General features: G+C 38.4%; 1 protein-coding gene across 17 annotated transcripts in view; it reads right to left on the reverse strand.

The window, feature by feature from the left end:
• ABLIM2 (actin binding LIM protein family member 2) overlaps window positions 1-24,338 on the reverse strand; it is a 146,882-nt gene that overhangs the window by 17,077 nt on the left and 105,467 nt on the right. For 11 of the 17 annotated variants that reach the window (XM_082051678.1, XM_082051681.1, XM_082051677.1 and 8 more), the window contains 8 exons: window positions 20,452-20,553; window positions 19,228-19,281; window positions 14,180-14,232; window positions 13,431-13,578; window positions 8,560-8,618; window positions 6,167-6,221; window positions 4,738-4,802; window positions 4,486-4,566 (listed from right to left, as the gene is read on the reverse strand). In XM_082051678.1, coding sequence (XP_081907804.1) covers window positions 4,486-4,566; window positions 4,738-4,802; window positions 6,167-6,221; window positions 8,560-8,618; window positions 13,431-13,578; window positions 14,180-14,232; window positions 19,228-19,281; window positions 20,452-20,553 — 617 coding nt within the window. The remainder of the gene's footprint in view (window positions 1-4,485; window positions 4,567-4,737; window positions 4,803-6,166; window positions 6,222-8,559; window positions 8,619-13,430; window positions 13,579-14,179; window positions 14,233-19,227; window positions 19,282-20,451; window positions 20,554-24,338) is intronic. The other 6 variants (XM_082051683.1, XM_082051682.1, XM_082051685.1 and 3 more) reach the window with 3 other exon arrangements.

Consider the following 24,338-nt stretch of genomic DNA (forward strand, 5'->3'; position numbering starts at 1 on the left):
GAAGTGTCCATAAGCCAAACTTCTTTGGAAAAAACAAATCCCACAAACAAACAAAAAACCCACCACCACAAAACCAAACCAAAACACCACAAAAAACAGATCAAGTGGAACACCACTGGGAAACTAGCAAGGAAGGAATGTACCAATGTGTACCATCCAAAGGTGATGTCTTAGTCCCTGGCAACTCAGGACTTAGTTTGTCCAAAACAGGGAAGTTTGCTCCAGAACACTTATATTTAAGCCAATGCATAATAAAATAATGCTTTTAATAAAATGTCCCAAGATAGACCAAATTCTGTATTTTTTTCAAATGCTACTGCAGCAAGAGCACCAAATAATCCATTTTGCAATATTATATTAAGGCTTTGTCTTCACAGAATATACCAACCTAAGCACATTAGGGACTTAAGGAGGGCCAACTTTAAAATAAGACTATGTCCCTGAAGGCCTTGTCCAGCTGAGTTCTGCATGCTTCTAGGGATGGAGGCTCCACAGCCTCTTGGGCAACCTGTTCCAGTGCACTGTTCTCCCAGTTAGAACTGTAATTTCCCTTCCTGCAGCTTGTGACTGTTGCCTCTTCACCCTCCAGTGCCTTTTTCTGAGAAGGGTATGTTTTCCTGTATAACCCCTTTACTGCAAAGGCGCACTGCTGACTCATGTTCAGCTTGTTTTCCGTCAGGACTATTAGGTACTTCTCTGCAGAGCTGTTCCCCCCATTTTGTGCTGTTGAATGGCGTTATTCCAGCACAAGTGCAGGAATCTGGATTTACTTTCAATTAACTTCATGAAGTTCTCATAGTGTGGCCAGGTCCTTCTGAACAGAGACTCTGCTCACCAGAGTATCAGCTGCTGTCCTCCCCAGCTTGTGTCAGCTGCAGACATGGTGAGGCTGAAATTCCTCTTCTTGACGCAGACTAAATAACCCAATTCTGTGCTACTGCTTTGTTCTGTTCATGATCTGAATTAACTCATTCTTCACCACCATTTCCCGTTAGAATAGCTCACAGAAATGCTGCTCTGTTCATCAAACACTAGAATAAACAGCACTGTGGTAGAGAGAAATTCCTAAAAAAAAGGTTCTGGGCCAAATCCTTATCTAGCGTAAATTCCTCACAGTTCTAATCAGCTTATACTAACTGAAGATCCAGGCTATTCATTCAAAAGACAGAATGCCAGCAACATATTTAAAAATCAGCAGGTCATTTATTATAACTAGTGCTCAATGCCACATGTATTACTTCACTGTTGGCATAAACATCTGGAGGAGCACAAGGAATTGGGATACTTCTGTCTCACTGCTGAGTTAGAATAAGCAAACAAAAACATACTGAGTGTTTCTACACTTAGATATATGTGCTTTTGAAGAAAGAATTCATATTATTTGAATGCATTTCTTACCAGTTGAGCCTTCCTAATCTCTAGATACCTCTTGGGCTTAGAAAAATATGCACTTTTACAAGAAAATATTTTTTATAACCCTTAAAATATATTTCTTGCACAACAGCGTAATCTAAAAAATACTCACAATAGGAGCAAAGCCAGGAAAACACTACCACCCATTAAAACTCCACCCTCCTGTGGTCTTTGACCATTAGCTGAGGCCTTCATTACAGCCTCCCTTAATTTGACCCAAGCAGCTAATACCATTTACTTGAGTTCACTTTTCATGATGGGACCATTCAACATAGGAGACTTCCCTTGTATTATAACAGGGAATCAGAGAAAAACAACAGTGTCTTTTCCATGACATCTATGCCAGATCACTCAAAGTTGACAAAAAACTGTTTCACAAACAAGATCCTGTTTCAAGTCAACTTGCAAGAGGGCTGTTAAATAAAGCTAGCTCGTGCTAGCTCAGCTTATTGCTCCGAAGTAGATTAGGAAATCAGAAACATCATGTGTAAGATATTCTAATCATACTGGATACAGTAAGACTGCTTTCAGGTTTGACAGTTGATATAAAACACAGTGGTTCTAGGTCTCGTCACTGACACCATCTGTACCCTGCCCACAGCCATCACAGCCAAGAGCTTATTCTGATTTGCAGCAGCGAGAGCAAAGTGAGGCTTCAGCCCACAAAACTGATCGTAACAAAACTGGAATATTAGAGTGTGGATTTTTTCTTAAAAGATTTTCCAAGACACATCACTCTACCATTTAGATAATGCATGGACTTAGCAGTGCTATCACCTTCACCATTGCTGTAGGCACAATCCATTCCTTTCAAGAGTAACAATTGTGGTGCAGGATGAAAACAGAAGATCAGCTGGCAACGCGTTCTGCTTGGAGAAGGAACTTGGCTCCTAGAGATCTGTGAGCATTGAACCATATCCTCTAGCAATTGTGAAATGGAGTTCAAGAAAAGCTGAAATCTAACCTTAATACCTGCTTCCAGTATTCCCAGTATTGCTTCCAAAAGCCTGAAGCTATCAGTGGGTCCTCTGCTAAGAGATGGTGTGTGTGTATATGCATGTGTGTGTCTAATTCTGGTCTGTCACTGTACAAACCTATAAACTCATGTAGTCTTGGTCTCCCTGAGCCCTGGGTCTTTCCCAAGCCTGAAATCTGCTGAATGCACAAGTCAGCAACTAAGTTACTATCATCTTCTCCTGCCATAACAGCAAATAATAATAAACTGTTTTTCTATGCAAAACTACTTATTTGCAGCAATTTTGTAATGCAGAAGGAAGGGACAGGGAGGAGGGGAAGAGGCTGGCAGGGAAGGCAACAGTTTGTGCCTGTCACTCAACTCCGCATAGGGTTTGAATGTGCAGATGAGCTGCTGCCTCTGTTTCTCCAGTAGTTATAATCCTATTAAAACACTGCTAATTTAATTGTTTAAAAACCTATCAATCCCTAATAAACATAAGATGGTCTCCAAAGGAATTTGTCCTGCAGGCACACATGTTTAACACAGTGCAACATTCAGCAAGATACGCCTGGTCTCCTTATCGCTTTCCTGATGCAGGTTTGAAGCAGATCTTGTTTATTGTTCTTTCTGCAAACCTCTGTGAGATCTTTGAAGTGGTTGGGCTCCTTGAGCCACCAGGCACTGGGCTGCACCTGGTGTGAGGCAGAGTGAGCAGCTCCAGTGTTGAACAAACAGCGATCCCAGCTGAGGACAGTGTGCGAGTTACGGATAATGGCAGCCAGGACAGCCATGATCCATCCAAAGCAAACTATATGTCTTCTTAAAAAAGCAATTTAGAGCTGTATTTGCTATTCAGACCAGCCTGATGTGTTTAAACAAAGACTCTATTTTTTTAACATACACACACACACACACACACACACACACATATATGCGTGTATATAAAAGAATCCTTTATAGGAACTGTCCAGATGAGTGTCCCTCCAACTCCCTGCTCCCTTTTCTGGACTCATTATGCTTTTCATCATTGCTATCATGCCTTGCTATACAGCAGGCTTAAAACAGCACATATTTGTGGCTCCTTTTTTCTTACGATCAAATCAATCGCAGTTACTGGGCAATCAAGCAACAAGCACATTGAAGTATTTAAGAACATACACCATTTCCAATATATACTACATTTGTAAGAATTTGGTAAACAATTTTAAAAAAACAACCTTGATCTTTAATGAGGAGCTATCTGCTGCTTCATAGGTTTGTTTTTTTTTAATTGTGCTTTAAGATTAAAGTTTCTTCTTTTCGTGTCACATTATCAAGTAAAAAATACAGTAAATATATATAAATATATAAATATTAAATATTATAATATAAAAATAAATAAAAATTAATCTTCCCAAAGGTCCAACATTGCTAACTACACAATTTGTATTGAACTGTCTTCTTCTTAATAGTAATTCACACAAAGATATGTTTGTTTAATAATTTAGCTGAGCCTTTATTCAGTTCTGTCATTACTCAGTCAAAAAAATCAACCTCATGAATTTTGCCTGAACACCAATTCCAGGACTTGGCCTTTGGAAACTAAGGTGTCCTCTGTGATAAATTGTATCTGTATTTCTTCAGCTTATACTACTACTCTGTGAGAGAGGTGGATGCTACAGCAAATCTAGAACACAGTGACCATGGATCACACAGCCAAAGGAGAGGCTGAATAAGATAATGGACCAGAAACATAGGTCCATATATTTGCAGGATAAATTGAGCTGGTTTATAATACGCAGGTTATTCTAGGAGTGTGTTTTTAACAGGAATTTAAAAACCTCAAGTTTCTACCTGCCCCATTCTGAATTTCAATATCCTGTATAGTCATCCAAAACTAATGGGTTTCATCAGTATCTTTGTAAAACACCATTTGGTCAGACATTGGGCAGGTTTTTTGATATTCCTTTTTAGTTAAATTGCCTACATACTGGTGTTTTGAAATTATATATAATATATACGGTTATTCCTCTCTTCCCTCTTTTCCATTGCTATTACTTGGGCACAGGAACATCTAAGATTGTAAACAAACAAGACTAGGACTTGCAAAGCCATAAAGCAAATATCATTCCTACCTCCAGTCTGGTCCTGTCCACATCCTTAGGCAATTTCACACGAACTCGGTTTGTTACAATAAGTGTTTCATAAGGATAAATCTGTTAAAAAGACAAGAGCATATGAACTCCAGCCCAATCTGATTCTGATGTATGGAAGTGACAGTGTGGGGAACTTACTAATTTAAATGGTACATACTTGCATCCTGATTTGACAAATATTTCACTGGGACAAAAATTAACAAAATAAAATAAAAAAGGAACACATTTAACCTTGCTAGGAAGTGCTGAATCTGATTGTTCTTCCAGTGTTGGAAAAGCCCTTCTTACCTTGTATTCTGCAAGAGAACGAGAACAGGTTCACAGTTTAGAATTTATAGGCTTCTTTTGGACTCAACACAATGAACATGTCGGTACATCAGCAATTTGTTATGCTACTACATTTCTCTCTTCTCAATAGTTGTTGGATAACTGCATGCATAGTAAGCATTTGACTCCCATGCTCTCAGTGTCTATAACACTGTTTATTACCAAAGCAATAGCCCTTGAAATTACAGAAAATCCATCTCCTGATGCCATTGGGCTACACAGTGAGTATGTCTGGCAAAATTGGCCATTTCTTTTTACAGGAGGTTTTTGTGTAGAGTTAAGTCAGTCTGTCACCCAAAAGCCCTGCCCTTGTTGTCCTTTACTGAAAATAGTTAAAATATATGGATTATTACAAGCATGTCAGTTTGGGAACATATATGAAAACCATTGAGTTAATACAATATCCGAAATGCCAACATCCTACACGTGGGCTGACTATAGTGGGAATAATGATAATGAAGAAATTATTTGGAGGTGCAGAGACAATGATTCCTGGATCTAAACTAGCACAAGATTATTCTAGTTAGGTCCATATATGACTATATATTATTTGACTACAACAAGGACATCTATTCACATTGACGATTAAACGCAATCAGGATAATCAGTATGTTTCTGTAGACCTTTTTATGGTCTGAAATGAAACCAGAGATAAGTCTACTTTTCAAAATCTGTACTTTAAACTATTCAAATATAGAGACAAAGATGTGTATCAACACGGAGGCACGAAGTGAAGCATTACAGTAATATTTTTAAAACAACATTAACTGTCTTGGAAACAAAATCCTGCTCTTCCTCATGAGTAGATGCATGTTCCTAAATTGATCAGCTCTTTTGAAAATTCCAACCCAAGCTCCATGTTAAGTTCATAGTCCACTTAAACTGTAATAAAAAAAATGAATGCAAATAAATTCTGCTTTTTGAATTCTGTACATTTAACCACACTGTAGCACAAACAAGAAGCACAATGGATTTTTTTATTAGATACATCTTGAAGGAGTGATTATCTTAAATTTCTTCCTCTGCTTGATATGACACCACCACCTGCTAAGCAAAGAGAACCAGAGGCTCTTGCCACGTATTGAGGATACTGGGATTGACTCAACATCGTTGCATCACTGTATGATGCAGGACTTTGGTCAGGCCTTTGTGTTTGGTGAGATAAAAAGAAGATTCTTTGTGATACACATGATACTGAGCTGGGTCTCTATCTAGTTATTATTATGCGAACTACAGGAAGATCTCAGAATAGTACCCCTTTATGGCCATATGTTAATGGGCATCCTCAAAGGAAGAAAACAGGAATTGGAATGGAAATGATATTGCAACGTACCTTTCATCCCCCAGCGTGCCTCCTGGTCCGTTTCATATTGGCCCATATTTTCAGGCTGAAAGAGAAAGAAAGAATCAATGTAGCAGCAAAATACACCACAAAACCACTCTGGACCTTGTTGCTAGAAAAAAGAAAACCAGCTGGTACCACACAATCAAAACACGGATCTTTGCAAGAGAGAATGACAATGAAGTTTCATTCAAACTTCACCCACTTGCTCAAGGCAGGAGTCCCATGTGCTCACAACACCCTCTGATCTGTGGCTGCAGAGATGGAGCTCTGCCTGCAGGAGAGGACGGAGCGTGGGGTGCCCGGCTCCCCCGAGGCACTGCAGGGGCAGTTTGCTGCCTGCGCTGTGAACTCCCACAGAGCAGCTAAAGCTGGAGCTTGGGTGTCGCTCCCAGATTGCAGTGTCATATCAACCCACCACATCGCTAAGATTTCTGGGTATTTTCGAGCCCTGATTCCTCGCAGCTTTCAATACGGCAGAACGGTGTCAGAAAGCCACCAGGCACTCTTGTTTGAAGACCTGGCACTAAAGTTCTAACTGAAATTACCTCATCCTGTGATACAGACATTTTACTGCAGTTGTCACAGCAGACCAGATCACTTATGCTGCACTGAAACTTGCCTCGTTCTGCTTTCTACTTCACACTGCTGAAACCACTAAGACCAGGGAGAACTGTGTGCATGTGCCATAGCTTTGTTTGACTCAGTCTTTTTTCTTTACTGGCGAATTCTACAATGACAAATATTACAGGAGATCAGAAAAGCCCTGTTATATGATTTATATCCCTGAGTCTCATTTTTGCTTGTTTAGGGTATGAACGGTGTGCACAGCTACACTTACAATAACCTCAAAAACTCCCTATTTGGTTTTGGTTTATTTTGTTATGCAGCACTTGGATGGCTGATTAAAAATAAGAAACCACAGAAGTCGGTATGAACCTCCAATCCAAACAGAGGACATCCATTCTGAGAAGAATTTTGGCCTCAAGGATTTGACCATGAGCAACCTTTTCAGCTTTCCTCCAGTTATCCCTGTGAGGTTGGACCCTTTAGATGGGACTAATGCTGCCATCTGCTGTGCTCATATCACATTGCAGTCCGCAAGCACAGCAAACTCCAGTGCTGATGGAGTTTGCTTTGGCCTCATCTCTCTGAAGCCTTCTGATGGCTTCGGTCCCTCACCAGTGCAGTGGCTGGGCACAAATCGGTCCGTCACTCAGTTCGGGTTACTGGTAACAGTTATTCTGAAAAGGCAGAAAAAAAGCTGTTGATTCCTAAGTATGGGAAGGATGACCTACACCCTTTCAAATTCCCAGACCTCATTTGATCAAGTTGCAGTGCCACTGGTCCCTTCAGAGAGGAATTCAAGCAGTCAGGTATTGAAGCAATGCAGGTTCAATTACTTTTGTAATATTATCTCAAAAGGATGGACATTTTGACAGCTGCTGAAAAATCACTTTAGCTACTTGCTGAAAGTTGTTTTCTTTTAACTCCTTCCAATGATTTGTAGTTTGACTCTTGTCATCAGGGAAGTTTAATCATGCTCATGTACATTTGCAGCTTTCACATCTTCCTTTGGAGAAAGCAGGGAATTTGAATGAGGTCCTGTCCATGTAATTTAGACGCTAATCAATCTTCAAAATCTAAGTGCCTACGCATCTATGTATTGAAAACTTACCACTATTAACCATCCTGGGTTTGTAGCTGAGAACCCATAGTGCTGGATGCCAGCAAGAAAGAGACACCACAGTGTCAAAGATACCTTTTTCCTGAGAACTTGCACAAAATATAATAAAGGATTAGAAGAAGAACCCCTAGGCTGATCTGATCATAATTTTGTTGTGCCCTTTGCTTTCTAGATTGCTGCCTGCCATTCTCTTTGTGTTGCTCCCTACCTTAGAAGTATGATGACTGTGTCTATATACACTTATATATATACATATTTATACATACATAAATATATACATTTATACATACATACATGCACACCAGGAAAAAATAGAACAGATGGTTCAAGAAATGCAATGGATGAGGGCTGCTCCACCTTTGCCTAATTATAAGCCTAACCCTCTCTTATCATTAATTCAAGCTATACTGTGATCTATTAATATGTACAGCCTGTACATTTTGGACCTTCATTTGTTTTGGGAGGAGAATCAAGACTCCTAATGCTCATGAGACACACAATTAAAAGGAGAAGCCTCAGTCTGTCTTATTCTTGCAGACAGACAAACTGTAACCCGCATAGGGTATGAATCTGTCAGACTGGGCTGGCAGTCAAAACACCTTTGAAGTGTTATTAATGAGTAGATTTTCAACTAAATACTAAGCTGCCTATTTATGATACACTATTGCCTGGAGAATGCCTATAAATGTATACCTACCTGATGTAAGCCATTCTTTCCATAGCCAGGTAGAGAAGCAGATTTAGAATATGGAAATCCTATAAGAGACATAACATACAGCTATATTATTTTTATAAATCATTTACAGGCTACTAAACCACAGAATTCAAGAAAACCACCAGAAACAGCAATTACAAGATCAATATGTACATTCTGTTAACCAGATGAAATATAACCGAGCAGTGCTCACCTTTTCTCTGTATTTAATGTACATGAACATGTGTAACAATCTCTATAAATAACAGCATGCCAGGATGCACTCACCTTACCAGGCGTGACATAAAGAGAGTTGTGGGACTCATGTTACAGAAGCCTTACGCAGCTATGTGAGGCAAAGCAGATTTGAGAGCTTGCCCTCCAACTTGGTGTTAAACCATGACTAGAAAATGGGATTAAAGGTACCAGCATTTGAGAGTTACATCACTTCTGATCAAGGTGTATGCCATCTGGTTTTGCTTTTGTTTCTTAAAAAAGAAGGGCTGGTATCATACAACTTAAAAAAAAAAATATTTTGCTTTCTTTAAAACTTCTACTGCTTCAATTGGAAAAAAAGAAGCATAAATGAAGATATGACAGTAGATAAAGCAAATCCATGAGAGTATCAACACTCAAGAATGTTTCAAGATAGAGAACTGAATGTACAATATTTCTTTCTGTCAAAAATGTTAGCAATCTGTGTCCAAAGGGGAATGCAGGAAGGGAATCCAGACCCCACTGGATTAATAAATACCCTAAGGAGATGATTAGGAATAAGCATACAGAAAGAAAAAGCAAAAGATGGATCAGCAAAGAGTTCACAATGTGCTGAGATAAAATGAGAACTGCCAGAAGTCAAGCTGAGTTAAATACTGAAAATGATATTAAAACAAATAGCAAAAGGTTCTCCAGCTATCCAAATAAAAAGAGAACAAGGAAAGAAGAAACGGGATCATGGGGAGGGGTGAAAGGTAACCTAGGCAAGGCTCCAATACTGAAGGAGAATTTCACCTCTGTTTTTATGAACAAAAAGTAGAGTACTGAGCAAGCAGGGAAACCAAATGGAATAAGGGTGCACCAATGAGTCACAGTCATAATTCAAAGCACTTCATGTACTTAAACAGGAGTGATAAGGTCACATTGAATTGCAAGTCCAGTACCTCTTACCATTGGGGAACAGCAACTACAGTTTCTATATTTAAGAGCGGGGAAAGATGAGGAACTATCAGTCTGCTTCCAGCAGAAAAATTAAGGAAAGATTGAACAAAATCATCAAAGTAAACAGAAAATCAATTACATTCACATAGATTTTAATTGGTTTGACATAAGTTAAAGACACAGTGCCAGACTTGCTTGCTAGCTTGTTTTGTTAAGAGGAAGAACTTCTGCACAACATAAATTTTATTTGATCTCATCTAATGTGATATCATTAAAGTGTTTGGTATATGGCTGCACATGAAATTAAATGAAAATCTGAAGAAGACGGAGTTTATCAGAGGAATTATAGGGTCAGAAAGAAAATATTGAAATGTAAGAAATGGCCAGTAAGAACGGAGCAGAGCTGATACAGAAAAGTGTCAACATGGACCAGTGTTGAGTTGGAACTGCCTAATGTTTTGACTAATAATCTGGACACTAAAAATAATAATGGGCTAACATACTTTGCTGTCTACACAAAATTATAAAGCACTACCAATGTAAAGGAGGATCAGGAGATCATAAAGAACTGGGATAACCTTGAACATTTGAGTAATATAAGTGGCATATTTGATAATTCATGGGAAAAGTAATGTACTTGGAGACTAAGAAATACCCCAAATTTCTACTATTTAAACTGAGAGCTTATCATTTGTAAATGACGGAGAAGGAGATAGGCTTAGATACACAGCTTAGTTATGACCTTGAGCTGCTAATATAAGTGTAAAAATAACCCAAAATTGGAAATGTCTGTCCTGATACATACAAGATATGGGAATAACTGTAGTATTTTCAGGCAGTGACAGAAGATCTTGAAGATATCTTTTATATTCAAGGGCTTTAAATTAACTCCACCAGACCAATGATCTACAGAATAACCGGGGCAATGAAAGCTCATTGCAGGAAAGAATGATGAGCTTGACTTATTTAAGCCAGCAAAATGTAGATGATCTATAAAAGCAAGAGGTGTCTCAGAACTATAGTCAACCACCATCTAAGGGGTGCTATAAATTACAGGCATAACTTTTGTTTTCAGTCCTTCAGAGGGTTTCCATGTCTGACACAGAGACATAATGATGAACACTGTATTAGATGGATCCCTTACCTATTCCAGTTTGGAAACCGGAAACTTATCATTGCTTGTTATCTGAATGGTAACAACACCAGAGGGCAAAGAGTATAACACCTTTGAGACAGAGTGAATGTATCTGCAACAAAATTGTCATCTCTAGTCCTGCCTGGAAAAAGATGCCGATGTTAATATCAGTGCAAAGTTCACTTACTTCACCTCTTGGCTACAGAGAAGATGGGTGGGATGGTTTTGTTGTATCGCCAAATAGTATTACTCAGTCACCAGGGAAAAATGCACCAAGGCAAAGACTACAGTTTGAAAACAAACACAACTGACTTTAGCACCTGTCAGCTAAGGAGCTGCCTTCCAGGCTGCCAGGACTGAGCCACATCTGCAGGCACAAGTGACATCGTGTGGCTGGCTGGAAAAACGTGAAGAGGCGAATAAAAGCTGAAATAGCCCAAAAAAGCTAGCAAGAAAAGAGCCACTAGCTCCAGTGAGAACTGTATTTCACTTAGCTTCCACTTCCCATGAATTTAGTTGCAAAATTAAACCTTTTTTTTATATATATATAAATAAAAAATACAACACTAAAATACAACAACCACATACTGCTCATTATCACATCCAACTGCAGTTGTACTACTCCAGGAAATTTTCTGGAGTAGCTGGCAAAGATAAAGCAATCTTTATCTCTAATTAGGCACTATCTGAACATCAGCCAGTCTCTGCGTGGATACAGCTCCTGCTTTTTCCAGTATGACACTCACTCTAACCTAGGTACTCTGAGGCTGTTATTCAGCACATTAGGGACGTGTGAACAGCAAGGGTTACAGAGCTCATGAGATGTCTGCTTTCCTGAATATGTGACACTTAAAATTATGAATTATGGTAAATGATTAACTATTAAACATCTATGCGTACAGAAACAAGACACATTAATACATGAGGATGTAAGGAGATGCAAGTTCCACTCTAGATGCCTGCTAAGTACACTACCCTCATACTGTTGTGCTTTGCTGTCAGATGTATTCTCCTAGGTATATAGCTAATGTAAAGTGGCTAAATATCTTCTTGAGCAGAGTAACCCTTTCATGGTTTGCACAGAAGCTAGACAGATGAATGCAGGGCTGTTTGCACAGTATGTTTGGACACATCACCAGAGGTTCACAGTCTAATGCCTGCTAGCCCCTCCACTCTGCATGTAACCACTTGGTGCCAAATCTACAGCTGAAAAGTTTATTTTCTCTGATACTCGCTGACTATGCCACAAGGATAGGGCTGAATGTTAGAGTTCTTAACCATAAGTGCAGAAGGCAGAGAAACTACTCTGCCATGGCCAACAGGGCATGTGACAGACTATACAAATACTCAGAACTAAACAGGGAAATACTGAGTCGAGAAGGAATTACTTAGGATGTTTCTAGTTTTAATAGCTCCACATTCCTAAGATAATAATAAAAAAAACCCCCATAAAATAACTGCTGGTTGGTATAAAAGAGTGACAGTTGTTGCAATATTCTAATGAAAAAAACTTACACCATATGTTGTTCCTGTATAACACTGTTCCTGGTGTGCTACATACTTCTCTCAACTTAAAATTTGCACAAAAACACTACTCTCTCAATACATATGTAAAAAAGCATCACATCAACTCCAGGAAGCTTCCAAACATGCTTGATGTGTGCAGTACAATGAAAAGTTTAGGTGTTCATTTCTGGGCAATGACTTAAACCTTGTGAGGTGGCCAGACTTGGTTGCTCCTGCACAAGGAATCCTACAACACACCTCATGCACATGTATGCAATGTCTGGTGAGGACTAAGGAACCAAATCCCTTCAGGTTAGATCAGGAAGACTGATGATCCAAAATAACTTCTCTATCTTGCTACAGCCCTGTGACAGACTTTGTAGCATCTGTTTTTCCTCTTCCTTGCATAGCTAAGCCATAATTTCCTTAATATAAGTTGATGGAGCCAGCTATCATATTACCAAAATACCCACAAGAGTGACATCCAAGCCCTGCTGCCGGACATGCCTCGCATTGGATGCATTATTTTGGAAAACTGCTTCCCCAAGTTGTTTACCCCAGATGACCTGCTGCTGTTATATGCTGTAAAGTGAAGGAGTCGGGGAGAGGAATGGCCCAGTTATCTGTTAAAATTAATTTAATCTATTTTCTGTCATTTATGTAATCTAAAAGTAGAATTCAGACTCAATTGTCATGATCATTTCCTTCACTGCCTGACTTGCTGAAATGTGGAGTACGAGATGCGTACAACATGCTTTTGGTACTCACAGCAAAAACGGATATATGGTCTTCAGACCAGTATCCAGGAACACAATTATCCCATTATTCCACCTGGCTACCTAATGGTTTTATATCTGGAAAGTTTCTGTGAACTTGTAATTGTGAGAAATATTAAAAAATGCTTACTCTAACTTTATCTATGGAGGAAAGTGATCTTCATGCTTTATCACAATACAAGAGAAATGACTCTACTAATATTCAAAATACATAGCATGTATCAAGGAGTCATTTGCACTAATCAACCATCTGCCTGGTACTACCATCCGGTCTACTGAACACAGGCATCAGTACTCACGGGAGTAGCCGGCAGTCGTGCCCTCCTGTGCCCTCGGGAAGTTTTCTCTGTCAGTTCCGGCAGTAAGAGACAAGGACCGGGTCTCTGAATCAGGGGAATTAGTTCTGGTGTCCATATCCCCTTTCAGAATAAGCCAACTGGTCTTTAGCTGGAGAGAGTAAAAGCCCATTATAGGATTCAGGATTTAATATCTCAATGTAGCTTTCCTGCTTCACTTGTCTGCGAAGTCTTGTGAATGGATTGTGTATTTATACTCACTGCAATTTGTACCATCCTTTATCAAATGCTAAAACTTGACTATATCATGGGACTCCATTAGATGCCACAGCTACGAAAAACTTTTAACTTTCAGCTGGGCTGAGGACAGTTTCTCTGTTCTTTATGCTGATCACTGTACCACACTTCAGACTCTGCACCCTGTTATTTTCTTATAATTAATCTTCTCTTAATGTTTTTCTTGTATGTTAATATGCATCCTAAGTAAAAGTCCACAGGCTTAGCTGAATCACCAGTGTATATATTGAGACTGAGTGACAAGCTTATTCCTCCCTATTTCTTTCTTTACTGAAGAATATATATTCTAAACTCTCTGGATTAAGCTTTTCTATATCTTCTTGGGAAAACCTAAGAGTAGTAATGATTATTGCAGTTATACTAAAGCATATCTTTATGTATGAACATGTTTTAAAAAAACATCTGCTTCAAGAAAGATCAATAAACTTCTCCTTTTTGTCCTTTCTGATCATTACCTTCTTGCTGTCCTGATCCAAGCTTCCATCCTCTCCTTCTGATCTTCTTGCTGCTGGAAGATTAAGTTAATTTAAAACATTAGAACAGATTACAACTTTTTTGTCTTCTGTTTTTGCGGTGGTTATGTTCCAAATATTTTTAAGAAAAAAACCCACAAACAATCTAATAATAAAAGCAAACAAAACAAACAAAACCAACCAAACAACAAAACAAAGACAATACAAAAATAGAGCTGGGCATAAAATTTGATCTGTAGAGCTATGGTTTCACAAATGATTACAATAATTCTCGTTCTTCAGGCATACAGTGAATTTAGACAATCTACGCCTGCTGGATTTTGAACCTATCTTTTTAGGAAGAAACTATTTATGGGAAATGAATGGAGGGAAAGAACCTACATCATAAGCATAACTTAGGGACAGATTTATATGGTCACTGCACACAGTGCAGTAATTTCTCCATTCTTCTGTGTTACCATGACCCTGAAAGTACATATGATTACATGTTGTGGCCTGCACACCTGGGCCTCCTGTGTTCCCCGAAAGGTTGGGCAATATTATCTCTTAATGAAATTTGCAAGAGAGGTTGTGTCAGACTTAAAAATTCACAGTTCTGTGACCAACCACTTTTCTGACTACACTCCTTTCTTAAGAGTCTTTTAAGAAAAAAAAAAAAAAAAAAGCTGATATTTTACTGTTGGTTTATTTTTTTTGTAACTTTCCAACAGGCTGAGAAGAAAAACTCCAAAATCCTAAAAGCTATTCATTAGATGATTCTCAACCATCAAAAGTGCTTTTCCTTGTCTTTTATGTCCTAGAGTATTGTTCCAGACACTGAATTTTACCTCAGAATTTTACAGAACAATTTTGTCCAAAATTTCACACCATTACAGATAGCTTCCCAAAATTTGAGTCCTACTTGCCGTTGTGTAATATCACTCTGTGTTATTTTGGGGAGAGTTTAATGGTACAAAACTGGAGTAATGCAATGATCTAGCATAATTTTAGGCCCATGACAAGTCATCCTGACAACAGGGGTTGTTTGCAATGCGCGAGCACAAGGCTAACACAAGCGCCCCATGCAACACAATGCAGACAGAAAACATTTATTATTAATAAAAATAGTGTGATAATACAAAAGTTAAGGCTCAAGTTAGACTCTCAGGGACAGAGGCGAGGAAAAGATCAAGTTGCTCCATTAGAAGTGCTGTAACACTCCCCCAAGTTGGGAACAACTCTGCCCTCTGTGCTTCCCCAGCCAGCATGTTTGCAGAGGATCTGCCCTCCATCTAAACCACATAGACAAAAGGCCACCAGCATTAGCATTTCAGTGCCATTCAGTTTTATTTTCTGGTGCCATTACACAGCTTACATCCTGACCTTAACTGGTTTTGTTGGGGAGGTAATCCTTAAAAAATGACAAATTGCAGTAAGGAAAATCGGTATTTGTAGAGTTTTTGTTCAGTTGGTTGTTCTTTTTTTTCCTCTCAATTTAATGTGGCAAACCAAAACTGGGTCATAACTTAAAACAGCGTTATGAAAAAACTTGAAGTTTTCACAGTTAGCTAATAGCATCCTGACCAGGGCATTTTCCCAAGGTGGTAACCTGCTTCTCTGAGAAAGAAATATCAATATCCATATATGACAGAGGAAGAGTAAAGTCCCTATGTTCCAAGAAGGACTTAAACCTGGTTCACTGGTGTTTTGGGAGCATACCCTAAATCACCAGTCAATGAGTCGTTCCAGGTTACAGGTATGGATCTTGCTCTCACTACATCAGAAATCCATATAGAGAATCTGATGCCTTTTTGGAAATAGTTTTTCTTTCAGGACATTGACGTTTTAAAGGAAAACAAATTTAATCCAAACCATTACTCAGAGATTTCAGATGTTCCACGGGATCTTCAGAGCATCTGACTTCAAACTGCAACATCAAGGTTTTATACAGAGATCCAGAGGAGTACAACCAAAACTGATGGGGCCCATGAAGACCTGTCCCTCCCAAGTTCCTCAGAGTCCTTTATAGAACACATCGTTGGCAGATAAATCCAAGTAGCCTGAAATTCACCAGTACTGAGCATTAGCTTTACTGCTGCAAGGGATATTTGGTTCTCCTTTGAACCCAAGTGTGAACAGCTTGTTTCACATGGATGAGTGGTAATATTGCTGAGGAGCAAACCTCTTCAAGTTTTTTTTAAACTTTGAATGATGTTCAAATATCTCTGAAACTGGAACACACATACAAGAATGACCATGCAGGCTCCCGCACTCCTCACTTTCTGACCTCGTCTCTCAGCCGGAACTTTTGTGTGTCTCGTTCTTCCACCACCGTTTTTTCATTCTGAAGTTGACTGTTTATAATAGAAACACAGAAGCTGTAGCTACAGCAAATCTGTTGGGCACTGCTGTAACTGAAACCTTTTAAAGCCAAATGTTTTGGAAGAGCTGCTTGAAGTTTTTGTTTTAAAGAACATTTTTGTGCTTGTTTGTTCAAACTTGGTCTCTTTAATGAAGGAATGTTCTCTGGCTCCTTTTCAGCATTTATCAGTTCAGTGTCCTGTCAGCTTGAGAAGCTGAATCATCAGTTGCTTGTGTGTTCACGCTTTAACTGGGAGCTCTTCCAGAATAAAGGTAAATTTTTATTTCTTTTTCATTGGAAGGATTTCTTTTTTTGAGTTAGAGTAAATGATGTTTTGTTCTTCAGTAGAAAAACAATGAGCATGTATTTTGAACTCAACCTTTCAGAACACCTATAATCTATGCAATAAAGTTTAAAAACATATATTCTTGTTAACCTATAGAGATTGCTGACTCCATAATTAAATTCTCCACTCACTCCAGTAATTATGAGGAACACACAGCAAAGCAAAGTTGACCTAATTCAGACTTCGACTGCATATCTGATGAATGGAAAATTGATATAAAAATGCCTGTTCTGGAAGAAAAAAAGCTGTTGCTTAGAATCCTCTTTGCAAACAAAAAATATCTATAAAATTAAATGACACAACCAGGATACAGGACATTGGAGCCATATCATCGGCTTCTGAAAAATCAGTGAAACTATGGTAATTTACACTAGATGACTGGAACTTGGCATTTGCTCATGATCTTTCAAACCTCACTATAGTACTCAACTTTTTCCTTTATCAGTAGAATAGTTGCCTCAAATGATTTGTATATCTAAAGACAAGGAGGAATTAGAGAGCTTGGGAAGACTATAAAGTTGGCAGCTTACACTACATCAAGCACTAAAGTAAACAGATACTATCTTTTTGCCTAAGATGTAACATGGGTTTGTCCAAGATGAGCAAAAAGTGTCTGTCAAAGACCAACATCTGAAGTGCACTGAAATGTCACCAAGTCTGACTTTGCCCAAAACCATACCCAGAAAAAACATAGAGGTTGTCAAAATCTGGATGATCGGAACGTGCAGTTACTTCAGCATGAAGTACCAGTTACAGGGCACGTGCACAGGCTGACTCGGTCAGCTGGGAGATGTCAGCTGACAATTTTCTTTCTTCTATCACTGTATCAGAACCAAACTAGAACTTTATCCAAATAGTGGCAGAACTTTGTCCTCCCACCTGTATCCCCGAAGATATGTACTTCCATCCACCAAGTGCCTTAGCTCACAGTGTGATGAACATAGAATCATTTTGGTTGGAAGAGACCCTCAAGATCGAGTCCAAGCGTAACCTAATTCTAGAACTAAACCATGTCCCTAAGAGCCTCATCTACACATCTTTTAAACACCTCCAGGGATGGTGACTCCACCGCTTCCCCGGGCAGCCTGTTCCAATGCTTGGTGAACTTTTCAGTGAAGAAATGTTTCCTAATATCCAATCTGAACCTTTCTGGGTGTAACTTGAGGCCATTTCCTCTTGTCCTGTCACTTGCTACTTGGGAGAAGAGACCAACAGCCCCCATGCTACAACCTCCTTTCAGGTGATTGTAGAGAGCAATAAGGTCTCCCCTCAGCCTTCTTTTCTCCATCTCTCATGTTTATTTTATTCTCCCACTTGTTCCCAAACAGGGGTACAATCATGATTAACGGTTTTGGTGTGGGGCAGATTTATATCACATATTTTATTCTTGTCCTTTGCTTCTGAGTACTGGAGTATACCACTCATGACTCTTTAAAGCAGAAATGCATTTCTGCACTTTTCAGGCATCCTTATTGCAGCAGAATCCCTATATATTTGTTCACAAATATTAAGAGTGGAATTCAGTTTAGAAAATGAATTTTCTATCGCTAATCTTGTACCATGAATCAAGATCATTGTCAAACATCACTGAGAACACAGTAGGCACTGACACCAACATGGAAATTGTATTCATGTTAATTAGTGAAATATACACCAAAAATAATAATAGAAGAATGCAGACTTTATATTTCTATTTTTCATATTGACTAGGGTCTTACGTCAGAATCTCCGTGGCATAAAACATCACATATTTCTTTCTGTTGTTCAGAAACTCAGACAAGAAACTCATTGCTGGGCCTACCAAAGGTTTTCCAATTGTATCTTTCTGACGTTATCAGCTACTGAATTTGTTCCTAATTGCCACGGTGTGACTACATTTGTCCTTGATATTTTACAGACTGAAGAATGTGAACATGAAAAGCAGATATTTCATATATACCGCTTACCAATGAACATTTTTTTCCCAACAACGCAGAAGCCAGAATTATTTACAAAAACTATATATCCCAAGTCATGGTCTGAAAACAGGAAAGCAACCTTCAACATTTACATATTTTATATCATTCCATATATAAGAAAACTGCTTTGAAGTCAGTATCAGCTCTGAATTTCCAAGACAAATCAAAATATCATTATTCCAGTTTTAGAGAACTTACTGAATCCTTGGACAGCATGTTATACAAAATGTCATTTAATTTTCATGTTTGTTTGTTTGTTTTTTTTCCTTTTCTGTTTGAGATTATAAGGATATAATGTAATGCACAGACTACAGCAAACCAGTTTGGAAGTCAGTATACATACAGACACATAGAGGAAACTGCTAGAGAGAAAAGCAGACTGTACCATGCTGTTTGTAGATAGGAGGTTTCCTATAGATGTTATCTTTTACACCAGTGTCTGAGGAAGAAGGAAGATAAAGGAAAGAATAAAAGAGTAAGTAAGCAGATCAGACCATGCTGCTCTTGTCTCTTCTCATCAACACTAAAATGCAAACACTTGAGCAAAGACTATGCTTTCATTATTCACTGTTTTCTCATTCGCTGGCTATTACAAAAGAATAAAGCCTTACCCATCATCTTTATGTATTTAAAACATGGGCTATACCTACCTATGCAGCATATTCCCCGTTAAGTCCCTCAAAATGCTTTATGACATCTCGAGTGGCATCCATTTGCTGAAATGTAGGTGCTTATATCTGCACTACCAATGTATATTCCAGAGACATCAAAGAGAAATTGGCTACACTTGTCACTGCTTAAAATAAAATTGACATAAATGTACAACAGACTACTATAATAGTCACACTTGAAAAGGGATTTTCCCATTAATTATGAAGAAAGTGTACATGTTTAGATATAGATGTTTATACTGGAAATGCCCAATATTCTTACAGGGAATTCTATAGTTTGTCTATATTTTGAATTGTATAGCTGACCTGCCCTTCCAGGAATTTTTTGAAAGCCCCAGAGCCACAGTTCATATTGCACAGACATCAGATTTACTCACTACTATGGACCTGAGTAATTCCCAATTATGGTTTGTTCATAAAAACGTTAAGCCCAGAAGCTAAACATAAATAAACTATTCCAGCTAAACAGTGTGGGCATAAGTTTAATGTGTTTGTAAAATAAACATGAACTTAAACAGTATAGCACATATGCAAAAACACAGCTACAGTAAGTTTCCAGGTGCGGTGGAGTTCTTCAGCTATTTTTGAAGTCTATGTTAATATGACTCTCTAATTCAGAAAGTAAATGGACAAGGAAAGAAACAAAACCAAAACCCCCTGCAGCTGTGACACTAGAAATAATTGCATCTTTGTAAGCTTAACATTTGTCACCATGTGCCGCCTCTAACACAATTTTTTAAGTGTGCATAAGCACAGAGCTCTCTTACTCCTTTATTTCTGAGACGAAGTTGAACAGTCAACAGATTTTCATGCATCAAACATATTTTCTCTTGCAGTTCGAAGTTCACAGATCATTGCAAAAAAAAAAAAAAAAAATTCAGAAGAGAATAATCAGATGCCAGCAATTGAAGATCAAAAGCTAAGCAGCGAATGCCTACCTGGAATATGGAAATGCCTAGGAGCCTGCTGATAGACAGAAGGTGAAGATTTGCTGTCTGAGTACATGGATAAGCTTGGAGTGCTCCGACCACTTTCACTGCCTCCAAGGGGAAGAGCAAAGAAAGCAGATAAAAGGAAAAATGGAAAGCAAAGTAGAGTATTTCAAGCATAAAAGCTTATTCAGAATGACTTGTTAATCCAACAGTTTTAAACACATGTTTTTTTTCTAAAACCTATTATTTTTCATCACAGTGTACTGGACATCTCATCAATAATTAATATCTGACAGATAACATCCAATTAAACTGCAACACTTTGAAACTAAAGCTTCTCCTTTAAAAACACTTTAATGAAGAAAATAAAAGGATAAGAACATCCACAATCTTGTAATTTGTTTTGTGTAGCCTTGACTGAATAGTCTATCGAAAACATTTCTGAAAAGTTTAATGCTACGGCTCATAGCCTGACCCTGAAACCAGCAATGAAAACATACAGTAGCATTTAAAATATTTCAAAGCAGGACTGGGCCAAAACCCAGATGTTTTGGTTAAGTCAAATGTTCCTGCGTATATAAGTGACAAAAACAGATGCTGAAATTTGGTTCTTAATTGCAAAATTCTCCCACAGGTAACATGCCACAGCATTTTATATTTATGCAAACAAGGTTGGATTATCAAGTCATGGATCTATAATGCCATAGTCACTTCACCAAATTTCAAGATATCCATAGGACTGATCCGTATTCATTTTTCCACTTGTTTTGACAAATACTCACTAGATGCCTTTAATTTCCTCTTAGCTTATTTCCCAAAACACACTCTATGGCATTATAGTGTTGCTTGGCAAACAAAAAAGTAAAGCTCTACTTTTTTGGGACTTGTAAAATCCAATTAAATTACAGCACTGTTAACCAACTGGAAGCCAAACATGACATTTATTCTAACATAATATGGTTGTTAAGTTGCTGTTGTTATTTTAGTGTGGATGGAAAACAAATTTAATGGCTAGTAATGATGAAATTATAGCAAGTTTTTTGGGGGTAAAAGAAGTGCAGCAGCTCAAAGCACTAGATCTGTAAGTTCTGCCTTCAGTGAAAGGAAGTTTTATAACCATAAAATTGCTGGATTACCATAACTGTCCTGGCTGTGCCCATGGAGGTGGTCTCTGCCTCTGTTGACAAGCAGCGGATGCATGGTCATTGGTCTCTCACCAAAGCCAGCCTTGACATGCACCACTGAAGTCAACTGGGTAGTGCCACTGAGTTCCACAGGAGCAGAAGCAGCCCAGACCAGGTCAGAAGAGCGTGCTGCATATCTCATGATGATACATGAACCAATCTGTTCAAAATTTTGTGTCTGTTATTGTCACAGTTGGTGAAATCAAAAACTATTCAGCCATTACCACCATATAAACAATAACAGTGATTTCTCATTGAAGGAAAAGTCAGAGCAGCTGAGAAACTGAAATCACAACTGCATGTGATGATAGCCTAAGATCCTTCCAAAAAGTAAGGGAAGAATTATGGCACCACTAGAAACCTGGTGCATTACCACCAGCTTGCAGTCAAATTGCCCTCAGACACCAAATCAGAAGGTTATTCAGTTTCTTGATTCCTGCTTTGCTCTTGGAAGGAAAGAAATGGTGACAGGTTTTCACTGCATATTTATTAATTCCCTCTTTCTTTCCTACTTGCTACCCAGATGCTTGGCCATCCCTACTAAATGGAAGAAGCCTCAATGCCACTACAACTTGGAAGGCAAAGAGACCTTACTTAAGTAAGATCTTCTACAACTCAAATAACCTTAAAAATCTTAATCTCAAAGTTATGTTCCAATTAGATTTTTTAAATTTAAAACAAAAAGGAAAGTTTTCAGGTGATTTTCACAGTTTATCAATTCTGCATTTACTTAAAATCAGCATGTTATTAAAAACTCATATTCATATATGACTTGCATGAATAATTGCTTCATGGAGCAGTGACCCCATGGGGTGCTGGATTCCAACACACAGAAAGCATGTGTGAACACACTTCAGGAACAGAGTAGGATGTCAGTGGGGAATCAGGAGGAAGCATTGATTAAGAGGCATAAACTTGTAAGAAAACAGGATGCAAGCACAAGTACCAGGAGAGAGCAAATCCACAAACTGCTCGATGCAAGGATCACCTGGGTGGAGCAGTTTGCAAAGCCATCACCTCTAACTTGCTCAAAAGGGAAGGATTAAGGATGAAATGAGAGAAAAGGTTCCTGCAGCCCACTCGTACAAGCTGATGCACATTTAAATTATATTTATAACTCTGCCACTGATTTGGACAAGCACAAAAAGAACAGTTGTATTTCACATTTTGCATATAAAAATAAGTATTTAATAATAAAGCAAACTGAAGGCCCATGGAGAAAGTTCATTTGTAGGAACTCCAACTAGTAATTTATATAGCCTGTAATAAGAATCTCTAAAATGAGACTTTGCCAAGAATTTGTGTCTTTCAAGGTTTGCCTGGCATACATTGAAGAACTTCAAATAAGGTCCCAGAGAAAATTAAACTACCAGACAGAGGGATTTTTCAGACTTTTGGTTTTGTCTTCTGCCACAAGCAGCCTCAGGCCGTGATCTGCTCTACTGGTCAGTGCACAGTGAAAAACCAGAATTGCAAACTCTTCCCTGGATTTTATTTAACTTGGAAAGAATCTGGAAAAGTTTACTTTGAACTTGAGCGTCAACCACAAAAACTTCCTTGTGTCTCTTGGCTGCTGACAGGGTAGGCAGCTCTTTTAACCTTGTGTGTGTGGAGCCAACTGACCAGAGTTCAGACCGTGCTCCCTTTTCAAGGGATTCTCAGGAAAAGTATCATATTGTTTATATCTCCTTCCTAGTCAGCTTTTATCTTATCTGGAAGGATGGGACATTTGACAAGTTACAGTAAGAGTTGTCTAAGTTTGGGATTGAACAACAAACAGATACTAAACTGGATCTTTTAATATCTCTACACATGGTGCATTAAGCTAGACAGAGTTTTTTTTTAAGTTTGATGACTAATTATTTTCAAGCTTTCAAAGCCATATAAATGGGCTTTGAAAGCTGTGCTTCTGCACTAGAAAGGCAAGATACTATCTACCACATTTTAAGTAAGAACTGTTTCAGTAGGGCTCAGCACAGCCTGCACGCTCCCTGACTCCATCACCTCAAGAGGAAGAGTTACACCAAGTGTAGGTACTTGGAATATCACACCCTATGATTCACAAGGGCATGAACTGTGCAGCTTTTTTGAAGTGAGGGTGTCACAGGATTTATTTTGAAGACAGCAATCCTTAAAAGAGCACAACCAAATAATTTGTCTGCATGATAAAGAATAGCTCATCCTACTACACTTCCCGGCAGCTAGACTGCAGTATACTGAAGAAAGAACAGGAATTCAGTAACCATCTTTTTCGCTGGAAAAATGATGAACCAGGTAATTCTCAAGACAAATGATGCAACTCAGTGAAGTCAAAAGGACGATTCTGCCTGTTTTAATTTACCCAGGGTAGTAACATCTCTGTCTCCTGGAAGTTTAAAGAAATATTTTTGTGATGATTGTGAAGTACTGTTTTTACAAAAATATTACTTTTCGTATTATATTAATCAGTGTAGTATTTTTGGATTTAATAAAAAAAATTCTAAAGGAGCATTATTTCACATTTTTAAAACTCAAGTGGCAACATTAACTTTTGTCTGGTTGCAAAGCAACTATTTCTACAATCCTACTCTTCCCACGCTAAGCACTTCAAAGAGAATAAAATAGCGCATCAACGCCCTCAAAAGGCTTTTCAAGGTAAAGGAAAACTACAGCCTGCAGCTCTGAGAAAATAATTCAGAGAACTTGAAGAGGATGGGGCAAATCTCTTGA

This window comes from Streptopelia decaocto (genome assembly GCF_964273445.1).
Source record: "Streptopelia decaocto genome assembly, chromosome: 4".
Classification (NCBI taxonomy): domain Eukaryota; kingdom Metazoa; phylum Chordata; class Aves; order Columbiformes; family Columbidae; genus Streptopelia; species Streptopelia decaocto.